The sequence below is a fragment of the Colletotrichum aenigma genome, assembly GCF_013390185.1.
Source record: "Colletotrichum aenigma strain Cg56 chromosome Unknown KSG_Cg56_contig02, whole genome shotgun sequence".
NCBI classification, from domain to species: Eukaryota; Fungi; Ascomycota; class Sordariomycetes; order Glomerellales; family Glomerellaceae; genus Colletotrichum; species Colletotrichum aenigma.
The window spans coordinates 223,653-242,192 of record NW_023500908.1 but is presented as its reverse complement, the minus strand read 5'-3'; the positions used below and the strand labels follow the sequence as shown (position 1 = coordinate 242,192).

Genomic DNA, 18,540 nt, shown 5'->3' with positions numbered 1-18,540 from the left:
GGAGTCTGCGCAGGTCGTTCCAAATCCGCGGGTAATTCAAAAGTTATCTCCCCGTGCTTCCCCGTTGACGATCAAAAAGTGGTGGCATCAACCCCACACTCGAGATCTGCCGAGATCCGGGGGTGGAAACTGCAACAACATCGTGACCAGTGATTTAGCCCGCTGTATCATCCTTGTGTTTGCTCTTGGCATGCTGTCGAGACTGACATTTGGGTAGCTCAAAAGCCTTTCACATCTGCCACATTCAGACAATCAGCATCGTCTCAGGGGCCCTGGGAAAATCAAAGACAACATGTCTTGCCCAGCACAAATCTCGCAAACTTACCAATGAAATGTCGCCAGATGAATGTCTTATTCCATAGAAAATTCGAATGTATTCTTTGACTGTCCGCAAGCGTAAACCATTCTTCTTCGACAAAGGTTGGGCATTGCCCGTTCCTGGCGGGCAGTGTCAACGGGGAAGGACGGGGAGGAATGTCCCTGAGACACGGACACTATGTCGATTTCGGTTTAGTCCAGGACCTCCTCCTGACACTAGTGGAGGTGCCGACCCATCACGAGGGCAGCTCGCTTGGCCTCTCGAGTCGTAACTTCGCACGTTGATGCTGGGTCAACTTCTCCGGCATCCAACTTTCTCGACTTCGAGGCCGGCAAATCGCCAATCGAAGTCGTTATGGCGCAATTGCAACCCGGAAAGTTGCGAGATGTCAGCTCTCCGGGATGATCAGTATAAAATCGGCTCGGTCGACTCTCGCGGAGAGTAAGGCAGTTGAGCCGGGCTGGACAACGGCAATCTCTCCGGCAGAATCATTCATCATGTTTGGCCATCTGAAGTTGAGAAAGACCTTCAACAGATCATTGTTCACCACGGTGATGTTGATCGCGGTGTCTCAATTCAACTTCGGCTTCGACCAACAGGGCTTCAACTCTACCCAAGCCATGGACGCCTTTGAACGCCAGTTTGGGTGGTACAACCCTCAGAAGAAGGTGTACTACCTGGAAAGCTAGTGGCTCTCACTCTTTGCAGGCTTGCCCTACATTGGTTTTGGGATAGGTAAGAGAATTTAGCGGTTGTAGGGGCAACCCTAAGATTAACATTGGATGTTGATAGGCATCTTGATCGGAAGCTCCGTAAGCAAACGGTTCGGCAGACGCATGTGCATGTTTTCCATGAGCGTATGGTCTTGCATCGCCACAACGGTCATCATGACGTCCAAGAGCCGAGATCAGATACTGGCAGCTCGCATCCTGGCATACATCTACATCGGAATGGAGCTAGCCGTGGTACCCATCTACCAATCCGAGATCACACCCCAGTGCGCCCGCGGGTTTGTCGTCGGGACATACCAACTAAGTCTTGCAGTGCGTATTCGTTCTCAAAAATGAACGGACACAATACTGACTTGGATAGGTTGGGGGCTTGGTCGTCCATGTTGTTGCGCGGGGAACGGGTGGTCTGAACTCGTCGGCCGCGTACCTGATCCCATATGTGCTCTTCTATCTAGTGCCGCTGATAGTGATAGCTGGCATTTGGTTGGTCCCAGAGGTATGTGCCCCCAGTTTTAGAGTCTCGCAGCCGGTGGAATTCTGACCTTACTCGTCTATAGTCTCCCAGATGGCTTGCTATGCAAGGTCGAAACGAAGAAGCCCTCATCGCCCTCACTCGCCTCCGCGAAGGCAAGTTTACCGAAGACGAGATCGCCGCTGAAATGGCCCACATTCGCGCCGGGATAGACAGAGAAGTCGAGAAGGGAAAATTCAAGGACATGTTCCATGGAAAGCAAATGACCAAGCGCACCATGTCCGTCATCGGCGTCAACTTCTTCATGCAGGCAACAGGCTCCATCTTCGCCAGCGTATACGGCGCCATCTTTGTCAAACAACTCGGCTTCATCAACCCCTTCAACGTAACCATCATTATATCAATCATCAACATCTTCATGTGCCTGTGCGCAATGGTCTTGCTGGACAAGATGGGACGGAGGTAAGTTTGTGCTCTCATCTGCTGCGCCCCGCAAGGATTCTCCCAGATAGTTGCAAGACCGATTGGCTGACGCGGACACCAACATCGCAGGAATGTCATCTTCTTCGGCGGATCGATTCAGACGGCCGGTCTGTTCGCCATGGGTGGTCTCGGACTCACCCAAAACCCAAGCGTTCCCGTCAAGTCTGCCATCGTCGCCATGATGATTGTCATGACCACTGGCTTCACCCTGGGATGGGCGCCCACTTCGCACGTCCTGTCTGCCGAGATTCCGAGCATGCGTCTTCGTGATATCACGTATCGGACCGCCAGCGTTGTCAACATTATAATGCAGTTCACCATCGCGTTTACGCTGCCATATCTTCTGAACGCACCATATGCAAACCTGGGGTCAAAGGTCGGTCTGATCTTCGGCAGTATCGGTTTTCTGTCCCTGGTGTTTGACTTTTTGTGCGTCCCGGAGTGCAAGGGCCGAACGCTTGAGGAAATTGATACGCTGTTTGAAATGGAAGTTCCTTTGCGAAAATTTCAAAAGATGGACTTGTCACGGATGGATGCACACGTCAGCAGTCATAAGCAGGATGTAGAAACAGGGTCAGATGTTGTCGTGGCCCTCCATGTGGGAGAAAAGTACTAGTCTACACGATCCCTGAGGAAGAATCCTTAGCCTAGATGACTTTTGCAAACCACTTTGGGAATTTCAATGACATATAACTCAGGAGGAAAATGTTTATAAGTCAAAACCAGTTTGATTAAAGCGTCTATCCAATAGCAATCTTCCCTAAACAGTACAGAGATACTTCCACACAGGCCAGATCCAACTACCAAAGGAGTGACGCTTTCCTCAATACTCCAAAGCACAACCGTAACATCATAAGACTAAATCAGACTACCATTATCCTCCACTTTTACCCGGTGTATCGCAGCGCACTATCTTAACAAGTCATCCAATCATGCATATGTGTATTGTATACCGCTTTGTAGGCAAAGACCCAGTCAGGCAAGGCGTTTAGAGCATGAAAGCGCCGAGGGCGAAGGCGCCGGCGACGGCAAGGCCAGCAGCGCCGAGGACGCTGTTGCTGCCGGGGGCAACGACGCCAGCAGCGGCGTTGGGGGAGCCAGTCTCGCGACCACCGCCGATGGTGGAGGTGGCGATGGAAGGGAAGCCGCCACCGTTGGAGGTGAGGAAGGTGGTGGTGCGAGCCTCGGAGGTGCGGGAGCGCTCGGAGGTAGGAGCGGGAGTGGCACCGCCGCCGATGGTGGTGGTCAGCTGAGAGCTGGCAGTCAGGCGGGTGGCCAAGACAATGACGGTGTTGGCGGAAGAGGTAGCGGAGGAGGCGTAGGAAGTGGACTGGAAGCCGCACTGACTCATGATGGAGTTGATACCTGTGGTGGAAAGAGTCAGTCTATGTGTACAAGCTTGCGAAGATGTTCAGAATGCTCACCCTCAAGGCTGCGCTGCTGGTCGCTGGCAACCTTCTCGTTCATGCAAGAGGAGCACTGAGCAGCCAGATTCTTGACATCGAAAGAGCTGTTGGTGCAGACGCACTGGGCGTCAAGCTCATCCTGAAGCTGGTCGCTGTTGTTGTTGGTCTGGCCGGGGATGAAGTTGACGGTGCAGATGTTGCCAAGGTCGCGGATGGGGCGGCAGATGGCAGTGCAGTCGGAGGGGATGTCGTTGGTGTTGAGGCGGAGGTCAGCGTTGACAACCGCGGCAATGGCGGAGAGGGCGACGATCTTGGCCTGCATTTTGAAGGTTGGGGGGTTGTTGTTGAGGTGAAGGGTGTTGAACAAGTTGGAAATGCTGAGCGAGCGTTGAAATGAGCCGAGGCTGCTAAGAGTTGTAAAGGGCGAGAGACTAGCTGTCGAAGGCGAAGTGAAGCTGATGGTGCGTGATGAGGTGAGAGAGAAGATGGGTAGAGACGGGATCGTGATAGGATATTTATGTTCTGGGTGTCAACAGTTCATGCCCTGCGTGAACGGTGCTCCTTCTGCTCCTCCTCTTCCCACACTGCAGGGCCGGAGATCCGCTTCGGCATCACACGGGAGGCCCCTAGGCGTCGAAACAGCCGGCAGCTTGTGCCATGACAAGACGAAGAGTGGCACTGATGGGGGAAGGAAGCAGACAGAGGTTCTCCGGTCACAGGCAGGGCTGTGGTGGTGGGCGTAGCCAAGCTGCATGGCAGAGGCCCCGAGCTGTCCAAGCCTCAGACCGAGAAGTCATTGACGCTATCGGGAACCCGAAGTGTTCAGCCAAAAGAGGAGCATAGTGTCTCGTTCCTGGAGCAGAGAAGTACCTTTTGCAGCGTTCTAGGCGCAGGGCGCAGTGCAGCACAGGACGGCCCAAGAGCATCTGCAGCTGTAGGCAGCGTCTTGTCGAAGCATAGCATCGTGAAACGTCTTTCTCGCTTGTCAGCCGGGTCTGTCGCCTCTTTTCTCCACGTGAACCGACATGGACTAGTGCCATTGCTCAAACCTTGTTGTTAGCGTGGCCCGGTAGTCTATCTTGAGTCCTCCAAGCTACGGGACTTGAGGGTCTTCGCCAGCCATTTCTGGGAGAGCGAGGTACCATGCAGGGAGAAGAAGAGTCAACGCACGGCGTTGTTTGGAAGAAGAGATTCTGCGGCGCATTGCCCTGGTCCCAGTCCTCTCCTGCTCGTCCAGAGGCCTACCACGGCATGGTGCTGGAACCGATTGTTTGGTCTTCATCTTGAGGGCGACCGTCTGAGGTCCATGTTGAAATCCTCCATGGTAAAAAGGGATCAAGGTAATTCAAGGGTTGAGCAATGCTCCGTTACCCTGGAGAAGGTATCCGACCAACAGGCACGGAGTACGTGGGTGGCCTTGGCCACGTCTAGTTCCGCATCCTGCCCCTAGAGCATACTTTATCGCTACAAGGTTGCGGGAAATGACGAGGGACAGCTGCCAGCGCTCAACTCTCTCCAGGGCCGCTCTCTCTTACTCTCTCCGGAACTTCGGTCTGTTGTAGGAGCGAGGTTTGGGCCACCCCCCGCCCTCGGCATTACCCTGCTAAGCTCAGAGCCTCAGATGCGCAGGGCGCTGACTGTAGGACGTCCACTTGCCCCCTTCTCTCCTCCCTCCCCAGCCCGCCTTAGTCCCAACCGCCAGGTTCAGTCTGGACATCCGCACTGCGGCTCTCAAGCCTCCCCATTGTCCCGACGATCTCCCCGTGGTAAGCCGCTGTCGAGTTTCACATGCCGCCGTAGCACCGGGCCGTGCGCGCGAGGACCATATTGCGGTCTGCTCTCTCCTCAACACTGCACTGCGTTTCCCCAATTCATCCGTTGAATGTGCTTCTGTGCCACGCAGATTTTGACCACTTCACGACCTGTGTCACACCGAGTTGCCGGCTTACCGTTGCTGATTTGGTGATTCAAGAGCTTTCTCCTGATCTGTGGCACCCGTTGAGGCGCAGCATGATTCAAGACGACTAACTGTCCCGAGCTAGCCCGAGCCTCGAATGGCCCTAGGAAACAACAACAGTCTGTGCTATGAAGCATTTCAGTGTGGCTCAATTACTCACTTGGCATTGCGAATTGTGGCAACACCTGTCCGGAGACACACCGGTGAGTCACCGTAAAGCCGCAAGGCCATAGGAACTGCATCCTTTGACTGAGTAATCATCATATCTCTTTGTTGAATCATGATCGCAGAATGAGAGTTGGGACTTCTCGTGTCCTCCAAGCTTCCCGCTGAGACTAAGACTAAGTCTTGGCCACGGAGAAACATGGCGGATGATTGCCTAGGCAACTCTTAATTAGCAGCGTCCGTCGTGAACGCCACCCTCAATGGACCAACCTCCAAGAAGCTTCGATCCAAGTTCTAGCCCGGCGCCACCAATTTGTCAAGACCTCGATTTAGCTGTGATAATTCAACCAGTCAAGATCCTGACCGGGATCTAGTTCTCTCGTCCGTCCACCTCGGTTATTAAGAGACCGAGCAGCTTCTTAGCTGAAGACCTCTCAATGTTATTTGGATCCCGCCATCGTGTTCCCATCGGACACATGGGCAAAGTTGCAGTCTCCGAAAGACGGGTTTATGCCGTGAGTACTAAGATATTTGAAAGCTGGGGCCAGGAGCAGGCATGCATTAACGGCATTGATGGCGAGTTCGTCCCAGGTCCAACCATCACGTACCTTGTCGACGGGTAAATCCCTTCTGCCCCAAGCTTCCAGCCATCTCAACTCTCGCGACCAGAATTGCGGACAACGATGCAAGGGGTCGAAAGCCATTTCCATGCGCCTGGTTCTTCCGCCTTGCAGTGAAGCCTGCCAGGCGATCCAAACCCTGCGTCCGCATGAGTATCTGCAGATGCTTCGCAAGCTGTGGCTGAGCATGTCATGATGTGCATGTTCGTGACGGTTAAAAGCCCCAAACAGGAGGACGTTGTGCAGCACAAAACATCAACCGAAGTCCAAGCATTGTGCCTCTGCAAGCTGTACCCCGCGTTTGAACCAGAGAGGGGCGACAAGGATGTGTTAAGCCGAGAAGTGTGTTTCTCGGGCCTCTCGTTTGTGGTATGAGAAAGCGAGCTGTTTCCTGTTCGCTACGGTGCCTCACCAACGGGGTTGCAGAAACAGAACAGCAGCAGCAGCAGCAAGATGAGCTCGGCGCGCTCAGAGTTGGACCATGCACCCTGTGAATATCAGGGCCACAAGACTAGGGATGAAGACAAGGAAACGTCCGGACAAACCTCCAGAGTGCCAAGAAAAAACAGGTCTTGACGCACTTTCTGCAGGAACTCTTCACATACGACAGCGATGAGATCGTCTTCTCTCTCGTCGAAAGAAAACGCGCGAACTAGCGGCCCGTGCCCCCAACCAACCGTCTCCGGGAGGCCAACCTCTAGCGGCAAATCCTGCCAGGGGAACGAGGAGGGGGAAAGGTGTGGCTCGGTCTGCGCGCCAAGATTGCACGGCGTCGAAACATGTCAGGGCAGCCCGTGCTGCTGCTTCTGCAGTTTTAGCATCACATGCCTATTACCGGTTCCCCAAGAAGAATGTCATTGCGAATTTGTAGTGCACGGCGTATTTCCGGAGCGTAGGAGGAGAGGTCCGGTGATTTGCCTCCGGGTTTTGATGGGGCTGGGTGCCGTGTAACTAAGGGATTATTTGCCATCTTCTGCTCATGCTGTTCTGCACATGATCAAGTCAGCTGTTCTGCTGAAAGCGATTCACGTACGTCGTCCTATGAGTATGATGGCAGACCCCCAGTGTCTTCGTTGACGTGCGCATCACGCTAAGATCTTCTTTTCTCCTCTCCTATATCACTCCCAGGGGGCCAAGAACGATATGCAAAGGCAAGGCTTCGTCGCCGCTGTTGACCAAGAATCATCCAGTCTCGCCTCTCGCCTCTCGAGCAGCACCTCACGCAGCGAAGCACAGGATAGCATGTTGACGTCACAAGCTCGCCTCTTGCGAAGGACGAGGCAGATGATGCAGTACATCATGCGCACTGCGGAAGGTTTTCTAAAGTATGTGATGTATTTCTATGGTAAGCAATCAAGACCACGTGCAGATGCAGACGTATGATTTCCCCGTCGATGCGCACCATCTTTCGCCTCATTATCTGTCAATTCGACGCTGGAAATCCAATTTCTGCCAGGATACCCGCCATGCGATCGCAACCAGCTTTTTCGGCGTCGTCTGTTGTTGTGGGTGATGTTGCCATTTGGGAAAGCGGTGGCCTGACCTGCTGGGAGGCCGGTGAGCCCAAGAACCGACCGATGGAGTACCCCGGATCCGACATGACGGGAATTGCGGGGCGTTTCTCCGGCCGTGTCAGAGTGAGCGGCGGGGATGTTGGCTGTTCTTCAACGGACCTGCGGGGTAAGTGTTAGCTAATCGCTCTCAAACAGTTTTTACAGGTGGCGATGTACAAACCTTTGATTGAAGCCGCAGACTGCAGCTGTTGATGAGGTGGGCATGCTGAAGGCTTCATAGGTACCCTGTTCGGGTAGGGGTCGGGGGAAGCAGTGGTTCGTCTGGGCGGTGCCGGTGGCATCCAATGAGTGGGTCCCCGGGAACAGTGGGTCTTCCGGTTCAATACCTTCCGGTTGTCGTGCACCGAGCTGGAAGGAAGACAAGGGAGGATCAAGCACCGTGATGTTGAGAGCGTTCGCGATACTATCTGATGAAGATGCACGATGAGCTTGAACTCCATCGTTCGCGACGATCGAGCCAAAGAGGATGGGTTGGTGTATTTAAACGTCATCAGCATCGCACCCTGACGAGAGAGGCATAGATGGACCTGCTGTTCATGGTGGGTAGAAAGCCAAACCCGAGGACTTGGAGGGAGCCTTGCGCTAAAGGTACGCCTCCTGCCATCGACAACCACCGCCAGAGTTGGCGTGGGGGATGAACATCGTGGCTTTCTCAGCAAGTGACGTGATGCCGTGTTCTAGGCCGTTGCGCCGGGCTCCATGTCAACGATCTCCGGCAAGGCAATCTTCCACTTTGAATAGCCGTTGAACGGGTCGCGGCCTATCCCAGACAACAAGAACTCGCTTCACGACCCCTTCAGTTGAGTCTGCGAGGCGTCGACAGCGTGGACTAAGCAGTCACCCGGCCCTACAACTCCGCGAATCTCACAGAGATCTACGCCCTCCCCTGTGGTCTGGACTTTTCGATTTTGATTGTCTGGGGTAGGAAATCTGAGAATGCCATGAATGGTCTGCAGTGTTACTGCAACAGCTGACTCGGCCCCTTGCGCTCACGTCCTAATGGAGGAACCACAACGGCGTGTCTGCGGACCAAGCTCCGGCTCGCTGCAGATGAGACACCACACCGCAGCAGGATCCGGCTTGCAATGTGTAAAAAGACCCGTCCAGGCCTTTCTCTCGTAACCGCCGAGCAACGTGCAGAATGGAAACGCTGACGTCACGGAGATCTCTCAATTAAATCCGGAGCTGTGTCCGGCAAGAGGAGGACTTCAGTGTCGCAACGAAGCAGTAAGGCAGCCAAAAGGTGGTCTGAATTGGATGGAAGGGTCCTGGAGAAATAGGGTCCAGACTGGAGGCTGGACCCTGGGCATCAGCCCTCCCTGCGCCGCAGCGACACGGCAGCCATTGGCTGTTGATGGTTGGTTGATCTCACTGCCTCGCGCCTTCGGGTCCGATGATTTCGTGGAGCATACGGCTTGTTGAGCAATGACGTATGCTGCTCGATTATCTTCAATCGAGTGTTGCTTGTCTTGGCCATGAGGAAACAGACGTTTTCGTAGCTCCATGCTAAGCCAAAGGGGTTTGCGACGGTGATGTTGCTGCTACTGGGGAGATATTGCCAGCGCCGTGCATTGGATCGTGAAATTGGGCTCCTGACACGATGCCTATTCCAGAAAAGGATCAGCCATCCAGTTCGTTTTCCTACGAAGAAGGCTTTCGAAATCGCGCACTCGAGACATCGGGGATTGACAAAATTCCCATGGTCAAAAGTCGCCAATCTACCATCCGGTTCACTCGTGGATGGACCCTGAGAAGAGCATTTGGGGGTGTGCAGGGGTGCTAAGCGGGCGCATGGCACCCCGAAATCTGCTTTCAAAATCAGGGCAGAGGGCGCCAATCCCAAGGGAATCCTGTCGGATGCCTCGCCGGCAAGCCCTGGGATCGACCGAACAGCGCAATCCAGACCGGTCTTTTAGTCCTCGAGTGTCCAAGATGTGCAGTCCCTTCACTTTTTGTCGTATGACTTCCCTTTCCCCTGGAGTTTTGTCCCAGCCTGTTCTGGCAAGGCAAGGCAAGGCAACCAAACGACGAGCGATGATTCTGGAGACTACCTCAGATGCAACCAGTGTCTTTCAGCTGATGACGTCACGGAAATCCTCCGCTGCCACCGGCTCTGCACTGCCCCGCACCTCTAGGAATCAAGCACGCTGTCTTGGCCCTAAGATCCAAGTGCTCATCATGTATTATCATTACTACTGTGTTGGTATCTAGGGGGTCGGGAATGCCATCAATATCGATGGTTCGCTATGGATTTTGTACTGTAGGGCAATAAGGAGAAGCTGCCTCCACTCGTCTCCTCCTCAAAGCGCGCCTGCCATCGTGGCCACCTCTTATTCGTCCAGCACTTCCCACAGGCTATTGAGGATGAACACCGAAACTGAAATCAAAATCCGTCATCTGTCCGAACACGAAGCTTGCTTCCGTGGGCATAGGCACAGGAAGGGGCACAGGCAAGTTCGCTGCAAGCAGTCGCCCTCCTGTGTGGTGTGTCGAGAGAGTCCCTCGGGGTGGTCGACTGCGGCTCGCTTCGACCGGCTCCGATATCTTTCGTCTTTTGTTCTGCGCCGTTCGTGTGGTCGAATAGACCAATTTTTCCTCCTTGTTCTTGATCCATTCACAAGCTAAGACACCGAAGCGGACCTTGCTGGGATGTTTGTGCTTGCTGAACTTGCTTTGTGTGGCGTACTGGTTGAATCTCTTACGGACCCAGGACAGCGTATCGAGAACCTTATCCCTGACAATCCATTCATCCTCGTCCACTTCCTCAAACAGGTGACGCGCGCTCTTGTACCTTCGAGGTGACCCCTCATCAGCAGCCTTCAATCTGCCTGTGCCTACAAAGACAGACTCGTCAGCAACTTGCCTCAGATAACCTGGTAGGCTTCCTTACTTTTGCTGGCACCATCGCGCGGGCACGGTTGAGGGTCGTCGCAATCAGCCATGGGTATATCGAAGTCGTCATCGTCCTCCGGTCGAGGTTTCCGCAGGATCATGTAGTCAACGAAGTAGAAAGCCTCGAGATTTGGAAGGTGTCGAGCCAGGAATTCATACAGGTGAAGGGGATACGTTCTCTTACGGCTGCCAAAGTGATGTTCCCCGCATAGTCGACAGTAGTAGCCTGATGTCGCGCCTTCCCACTGAGGACAGTACTGGACGGCGACTCGACGAATGTTGGCGAGCTGGTCGCAGCTGATATTCAGAGCCAAGCGACAGCCGGCTCCCATTGACTTCAACGGAATGTATTCCAACAAAACGACATCGTCTGCGGCACCCAGAGATATCGCACGGCCGTCATCAAGCTTCAGAGTTTTTGGATGGCTGGCCAGACGCTGAACCACGGACCTTGCCTCGGAGCAAGTGACAGAAAGAGTGGCCATGATTTGGTTGACGGAGACGTGGTTGGACAGGTTGGCTCGAGGCGCCGCGAATCGAGGCTTCAACGTTGCTGGTACAAGGGGGCCATGGCGTCTCTCCTGGGAAAAGTCGGGTAGAACGTCGTCATCCTCGTCATCGCTGTCCGGGGGGCCAAGGGCTACGGACCCGTGGGATACAAAAGAGCGGGCTTTCGTATCGATGCGGAGATATTGCATTCCAGGCTCAAAGATGGCATCCTCCCAAATTTGCTGTCGAATCTCGGTGGGGAGTTTGGGAAACGGAGCGAACGAGCGGACAGAAAGCGGAATGTCGAACTTGAAAGCGAATGCCATGCTGGACGATTCCGTGACTCGATTGATCTTTTGGGCAATCAGCGAAAGACTTTATGGAGCGATACAATAATGGTGTTGGCAGACGTGGAAGATGTAGTCGGGAGCCGGGCCGGAAAGCGAACGTCAGTGATGCAGGTCTCGGTCTCGACCTCGATGAATGACTCTGCTTTGTGGTTGCTTCGATGACTGCGTGGGAAGGAACCGCGAGGAGGTGAGCAGGAATGAAAGGAAGGTAAGAGGCCAACGGCACCTTGTGAACCTCGACCCGACGTTGTGGACGGGAAGTTGCATCTCGGTTCTGGGATGAAGTCCGGCAGACTGGAATGGGAAAGCGGGAACCCGAATGAGTTGTCACTGCCCAAAGTGAATGCGAACCCGCCACGCCACGTGTGGTTTATTAGGCAGGAACAACTCAGACAGGTGGGTAAGGTCCGTACCTGCCTTGCCTTGCCTGCCTCTTCGGTGAATATGGGAAATCCCACGAAGAACCTTACTGCCTCACACCTCGCCTTTACATCCCATCGCCTGCCTCACCAATATCCCATCTTACCGACGCTTGTCATCAGCATGCAAGTTCTTGGTTGCTAATGCTGCATGCCACGACCTGCCACATTCCATAGCATAGACTGCATCGCATGGGACCGACGGGCTTCAACCGCGATAATATTCTATTAGAAGAGAGGATAACGAAAGGATGGTATGCTATGCGTCTCTCATGATGCAATATTCTTAACCCAACGCACAGCAGCGCGAAAGTCATTTCCAATGGGTTCCCGATTTCTCCTCGCCTCTTCTAACCCGCCCTTCCGGTAACCGCCCGGAAAACACAACCATAAAAGAAAGAGGACAATCAGCACCGACAACGCGATGGGCTGTAGCACCCAAACTCCTCGGCTGTTCGCAATGGCTCCGATGCCAAACGGAATGATGGCACCGCCAGCCCCGCCAAATGCTGCAGCGAACCCGATGACGCTGACATGGTTATCCCTCGGCAGTAGCTTCGCGGCCGCGACGATGGCTGCTGGGAACAGCGGGCCGAGGAAGAAACCGAGCAGCATCACGAAGATGACCGATGCGACAAAGTTTGGAACGAGCCAATACAGCAGCTGCAGGACGATAGACAGGAGGACGTACACGGCGATGGCCCGCTTCTCTCCCACGCGACCTGTGACGAAGCCCAGTACCAGTCGACCGAGCGTCAAACCGAGCCAGAACAGCACCGTGGTGATGCCGGCGAGGAACGGCTCGGCGTGCCGCACGCGCAGCATGAAGGTCACGATCCAGCCGCCCAGTGCGACTTCTATGCCCACGTATGCGAGCAGGTAGAACGCGAGAAGCCATGTGATCGGTTTACGGATCACTGCTACCGTCGACGTGTGGTTGGCGCCGTCCGTCGACGAAGGGTGTTTCTCACGGTGCACCTTGCCCGTGGCTTTCCAGAATGCAGTCGAGGTGAGGATGAAGGTGAGGGCCGTCATGGCCGTCATGACGTAGTAGAAGTTGAACCACTCCAGGTCGGCCCTTGCAACCATGGCAGAGGCGATGAGGGGACCAACGGTCGCACCGAGCCCGTATGCGCCGTGGAGGAACCCGAGTAGCTCGTTCGAGTTCTGCATGTTACCGATCCAGGCGTTCCAGCCGCTGTCCTCGAGACCATTGCCATATCCTGTCACCAACAGGGCGAACGGCAGAACTGGGTACGGTGGGTGTAGGGCCAGGGGGAGGAAGCCGATGGTTCGGGCTATTGGCCCGATGATCGCAATGCCTCTCTGGCCCAGTTGATGATGGATGAAGTTGTTCGTGAGAGCGGCAATGATGTAACCGATAAATGGTGCTAGGAAAAGGAGAGAAACGACCGTATATGAAACGTCGTAGTAGCTCTCAATCTGTCACCGGATCAGCAGAGCTCAACAGCATCTTGACGGTGTGGTCAGCCCACATATGGAAGCAAGGCCTGCGATAATCGTCAGCGATGGTCTCGGATGAGCGTACAGGAGGGAATCTTACGCCGACGGCTCCATCGTTCATGCCCATCACGATGAAGCTATACAAAGTGGCGACATATCGGAAAGCGTTCGTCCGAGTCCCGTTCCATTTCTCAAGTTCCGGCTCGTGTTCCTGGCTCCAGCTGGGTTGACGCTTCTCGTCCGTCTCCATAAGACTGAGCGACGAGGGGGTTCGCGATAAGTTGGGAGGGTTGATCGGGTCTAATAACCCGACGTCGGAGGAAGATATCGACTTGAGTGGCGGAGCGCGCATTTCTTGTTGAGGAGGTGTTCCTGATGAGATCAGAAGAACCCATATATCCTAATATCCCATGCATTATCGACAGCAGCAGGATGCGGGGTCGCTTTTGCCGGATTGGCCTGCCGGGAGCGCAGCCGCGGCGCCCGTTCTCCCACACGATCATCAAGGTTTGCTGAGGCCGAGCACGTTAACCTTTGAACGGTGCGACAGCCCGCGTTTTCAAGTATTCTCCGCTCGTGTATTGAATTCCGAGGATGACCCAAACGAACCACGGCCGGACGTGTGGACGCCCCGGATCCGGCTCGGAGCCGACGTATGACCCCGCCGTCTGACCACCAAAAGCCTCCGAACGGCCCCCAACAGCAAGGAGGGAAAGCCTCCGAATGCGTCTTACGAGGGGTTTGCGTCTTGCAACAGACGACAGTGCACAACGTTCATCACTGACCCAGAAAATAAAAGCGCCTTCTCTATTCTTGGAAGAACAAAAGGAAGAAAAAATATGACCATCGCCCGCCATCCGAATCAAAAACGGTCAGCGTGCGAGAGGTGTCGCCGACAAAAGCTTCGATGCTCCCGCCAAGACACGGAAGAAGAAGCCCGCTGTTCGCGGTGCGCGCGACTGGGGTTCCCTTGTGTCGCCGGCCAGCAACGGCGGATCGGCCGGCCCACGCGCGCCAAAACCCAGGGAAACAATGTTTCGAATGACCGAGACCGAGGCTGCGATCGTGAGGCAGCGCAGGAGGAGGACGAAGGAGATGGAGATGGAGATGGGGATGAGGCTGCGGGTCTCCGCGGGGACGACCTGTTGTTGGCTGAAATTGCGGCCGCGGAGACCACGCCGCCAGTGGCTGCGAGATTTGGAGAGGAGGTGGCCGAAGTTGGTGTCGACGTTCAAATTGACCCCCTTCTTTGCGACTTTGAGTGGGATGAAACGGACTTCGCCGTTGACGTCGGCGACCACTTAACGGGCTCTCAAGAGACAGCTGCACGTCCGCTGTCACAGCTGGATGCGACAATACAGCACGAAGCATTCGTTAGGCTGTCCAAGGTCAACGTCGACCTCCACCTGCACCTGTCCAAGGTCGATGACCACCGGCAGCATATGGATCTGTGCTCCTTCATCTACCCCGATTCCGTGCTCAGCGTTGATTCTGTCACGCTGGCTGAGCTCGCTCTCGTCATTTTCCAAGACTTCGTGACTGTTCTTTCGACTCTGGCCAAGTCATTGAAACAGGCGGCAGTTGACTTGGCCATCCTGCCAAGCCAAGACGCTGTTCCATCTCTGCCGTGGGATAACTCTGGCGGGCTGCCGACCGGTCTAGGCTGGGTCGTTCCGTCGGAAGGCTTCCCATCGCGGGACATCATGAGTCCGTCAACCGCAACGTCCGCGCCCGAGGCCGTAGGTCCGCCTTTGGCTCTCGTCATCACAAGCTGCTTCGTCCAAATCATCACCCTCTTTGAGTCGATCACCCTCCACATCCACAAAAGACTCGAATCACTCGCCGTGGATCCCCTGACGCCAATTGAGGGTCTCAAATTCGGGGCCTTCTGGATTGGTGATGGACATCTGCAAGGCATCATCTTCACCCAAATCATCACCAGTCTCTTGGAAAGAGCTGATCGTCTTCTCGGCCTGCGAGACCATGATACTTCGAGGTGGGGCACATCGCCGCATCAGGCAATTCTATCCAGTGAGCAGCGCGATATACTGCGTGGTCAACTCAAGGAAGTGACAGGTGACTCGCTGTTGCGGACAGAAAAGCTTAGAGACAGCCTCGAAATAATGAGAAGTCGTCTCACGGAAGCATCAGCGCAAAGCACTTAGACTTCGCGCCTCATTAAATGTTGAAAATCAGTGGATCAAATCTGGCGATCAATGCGCGTCGGACCCTAGTGGAAATCACTTGAGGTCTCAACCCATGAAGCCCCACGCGTGGTGTCGAAGATCATGAGGTTCCGGTGGGATATCCGACGTGTCCGGAAAGTCGGCTTCGTGGCCCTTGAAAAGGCGGGGAATGTCGACGACAGATTCGCGTCCATGGCCCCTCTTAGGAGCAGAGAGTTTAGGGGCATCATGATACCTAAGACTCTGTTTTCTAACATGTGGATAGTGCGTGGAGAGCGTTGACGGACCCTAATTCGAGTGATCAGGTTGCTGTCGAAGCATCTGGAGCCCAAGCCCTCAACCGCCCCCAACCGCCGGTTGATGAAACAAACAAACCGCAAACACCAAACGACAGGGCCATCAAGTCCATGTCTGGAATCCCGATGCCATCGTATACTCGGCTTCATAAAAAAATTCCATCATCATCCGTTAATCAAACTCATTCGCATCGGCCGATTTACCCGCTCAATATAACTCGGCATCCCACGGAGAATACCAAGTGGGCGCACGCGGCACCCATCGTTCCGCGGCAGTTTGTTCCGTTTTAGAGTGCTCTTTTGACCTCAAATCTGCTCAGACTGGCCCCACTCCATAACATCGTCCGCCAAGTATATCAACCGACATGGGCGCCCTTCCTCAACGCAACGTCCAAAAAACTCTGTTCGCTGCTCAGACTTATTTCATGAAACATTTTCCAACTTCAATGACTTGGAAGAGAGCTGAAAATTGCTTCAAGTCGACCGCAACCACCCACCACATCCATGCCGCCGGCATTCTGACGCCCGCCCTCACGTCAAGTTCGTCTCACAGCTTCGAGTCAGCCATCGGATTAACACCATGGAACGAACTCAACACGATGTCGAGTCGAAACAAGGCACAGAGTGGATGGAGACAAAGGCATACCAGTCCGCAAGTAGCCAAAGAGGCAGATTACGATTACAGCATCAACAGTCACGATCACAGAGGCAAGTAAAGAAGATGTTGACTGAACAGTTGATACATTGCAAAGCTTGTTAGCACCCAGCAACAGAAAAAGGTGTGTTGGGCGCCTAGGAGGTCGGCTAAAAAAGGTGTGGGTGCTTGCAGCGATATATACACCGGGTATAATCTATTTACATGGTCGAGAAACGAACAAAGGCTCATTCAAAAGTTTGGATGTGTGTTTTCCTTCTTCTCCATCAGATCGCGAATGCGGCAATTCTCCGCTTAGTGGCGGGCGTGGAAGAGGTCACGGGCGTGACGGCGGAGCTTCTTGGCGCAGCCGGCATCAGCAGCAGCAGAAGCGGAAGCGGAAGCAGCAGCGGTAGGGACAGCAGAGGCGGTGCCGTTGGAGGGGGTGGTGGGGGTGGCAGAGCCGCCGCCAGAGCTGGAGCCGGAGCCGAACAGAGCAGGGCCGGGGATCTCGTAGCTGGTGAGGGTGGAGTAGGGGTTGAAGAGGATACCGGCGTCGGTGCTCTTGTACAGAGCAGTGCCGAGGGTGCCCTCGGGGTTGGAGGTACCGGATCCAGTGATCTCAACGTTGACGCACTGGGGGTAGTTCTGGGCACCGTTCTCAGAGCCGGCACCGTGCATGGCAATGATCTCGTGACGGAGAACGTAGTTGCCAGCGGCGAGGTCGGAGGGGATGGTGGAGGTCCAGGTGTTGTTGTTCTTGATGAGCTTGGTGGCAGCCCACTCCTGGGTGTCCAGATCGATACCGGCCTCATCGATCTTGACCCACTTGAGGGTGGCGGGGTCGGCAGAGGTGCAGGCGCCGTCGCACTTGGCGGCGTAGGTCAGGACGGGACCGATGTGAGACTCGGGCCAGGCAGACCACTGGAAGTCGACAGTGCCGCCGGCAGCGACCTTGGCGGAGGAGGCACCGGGAGCGGCGTTCTTGTGGCAGTTGATGTCGACGGTGCCATAGGCGTCGGGGGCGATGAAGCCGTTGTCGAGGTTCTCAGCGGACCAGGCGGCGATGGAAGGAGGAGTTCCACCGTTCTGCTTGAGGTAGTAGTAGTCGAGCTTGTAGCCCTGGACGTAGGCGCCGTCCATCTCGTAGCCGGTGACGGTACCGTGAGCAAGAGCGGAAGCGGCGAAAGCGCCAGCAAGGGCGACGGTGTTCTTGATGGAAGGCATTTTGGATGAAAGAAGGACGGGTCCTGAAAAAGGAGGTTGAAGTGGAATGAATGAGCTTGTTCGTGGATGTAAAGTGTTGCAAAAGAATGTCCCAGCTTCACACAGTGAAGAACTGACGGTTAGACGATTGGAAAAGAATGAAGGTGGTAAGAACCAAAGAGTGTGTGCGACCTTGCAATGTTGGATGCTGAACAAGAGGAAAGACAATGCAAAATCGAGGGCGTCGTCGCTGTATTTATCCCACAGGCCATACTGAAGGGCACCCCTTTCCACAACACCTCTCTCTTCCTCCTTGCCGCTGCCAAGATAGACTCGCAGACACCGACGACTGAGCCGCGCTCACCCTGGAGCCTCTGGAGGAGAGACGGGTGGAGATGGAAGAAACTTCATAAGACCGAAACACCAATATGCAAACCAGAGTGGTGGAATTTTGGGGGGTGGCACCCGGTCAAGGCCGGGGGACCATCGACGTCGTCGGATGTACTCCGATTTGGAAGGGTGACCGGTCTTGCAAAGATGACATGGACTGTTCCACCCGGGCTGCGGCGTGGCGCCCAGCTCCAGCCGCCTCCAGCGTCGTGGTCGATTCCGGTTGCTCAGCCGTCATAGAAATCATGGAAAGGAGGATCATTGATCTGGCCCAGGGGCTTCAGCCGGGATCGCAGCCGGGGTCCTGCGGCACAGGGAAGGTGACGGTCATGATGGAGTCGTTTGCCCGGTTGGCAGGCGGTGTTGGCAAGCGTTGTTGGCTGATGATGGCGATGCACCTGGCAAGCGAAGACGGCTTTGCCCAGAAATGGTGCCTGGCCAGCGGCAGGGGATCCCGTAAAGGCGTATCGAGCCCGGCTGGGCATCA

The 18,540-nt window shown here is 54.9% G+C and overlaps 6 protein-coding genes across 6 annotated transcripts; 1 reads left to right on the top strand and 5 right to left on the bottom strand.

Moving 5' to 3' along the window:
• Positions 1-816: 816 nt before the first annotated feature.
• On the top strand, positions 817-2,621 carry ecdD-4 (Major facilitator-type transporter ecdD; the record flags this gene model as incomplete). The annotated part of the gene is made up of 5 exons (XM_037317343.1): positions 817-989; positions 1,152-1,362; positions 1,412-1,546; positions 1,608-1,984; positions 2,075-2,621. The coding sequence occupies 5 exons, from the start codon at positions 817-819 to the stop codon at positions 2,619-2,621; spliced, it is 1,443 nt and encodes a 480-aa protein (XP_037182970.1).
• A 372-nt stretch (positions 2,622-2,993) lies between these two features.
• Positions 2,994-3,733, bottom strand: CGCA056_v002083 (Protein CAP22; the record flags this gene model as incomplete). Its single annotated transcript, XM_037317342.1, has 2 exons — positions 2,994-3,370; positions 3,430-3,733. The coding sequence occupies 2 exons, from the start codon at positions 3,731-3,733 to the stop codon at positions 2,994-2,996; spliced, it is 681 nt and encodes a 226-aa protein (XP_037182975.1).
• A 3,843-nt stretch (positions 3,734-7,576) lies between these two features.
• Positions 7,577-7,931, bottom strand: CGCA056_v002082 (uncharacterized protein; the record flags this gene model as incomplete). Its single annotated transcript, XM_037317341.1, has 2 exons — positions 7,577-7,826; positions 7,888-7,931. The coding sequence occupies 2 exons, from the start codon at positions 7,929-7,931 to the stop codon at positions 7,577-7,579; spliced, it is 294 nt and encodes a 97-aa protein (XP_037183712.1).
• A 2,151-nt stretch (positions 7,932-10,082) lies between these two features.
• On the bottom strand, positions 10,083-11,434 carry CGCA056_v002081 (uncharacterized protein; the record flags this gene model as incomplete). The annotated part of the gene is made up of 2 exons (XM_037317340.1): positions 10,083-10,561; positions 10,618-11,434. 2 exons carry the CDS (start codon positions 11,432-11,434, stop codon positions 10,083-10,085), a joined length of 1,296 nt encoding a protein of 431 aa, XP_037182973.1.
• Positions 11,435-12,147: 713 nt separating this feature from the next.
• CGCA056_v002080 (Bypass of stop codon protein 6) lies at positions 12,148-13,693 on the bottom strand (the record flags this gene model as incomplete). The annotated part of the gene is made up of 3 exons (XM_037317339.1): positions 12,148-13,320; positions 13,374-13,388; positions 13,442-13,693. The coding sequence occupies 3 exons, from the start codon at positions 13,691-13,693 to the stop codon at positions 12,148-12,150; spliced, it is 1,440 nt and encodes a 479-aa protein (XP_037182974.1).
• A 3,079-nt stretch (positions 13,694-16,772) lies between these two features.
• cel61b-1 (Endoglucanase-7) lies at positions 16,773-17,684 on the bottom strand (the record flags this gene model as incomplete). Its single annotated transcript, XM_037317338.1, has 1 exon — positions 16,773-17,684. One exon carries the CDS (start codon positions 17,682-17,684, stop codon positions 16,773-16,775), a length of 912 nt encoding a protein of 303 aa, XP_037183459.1.
• Positions 17,685-18,540: the final 856 nt, after the last annotated feature.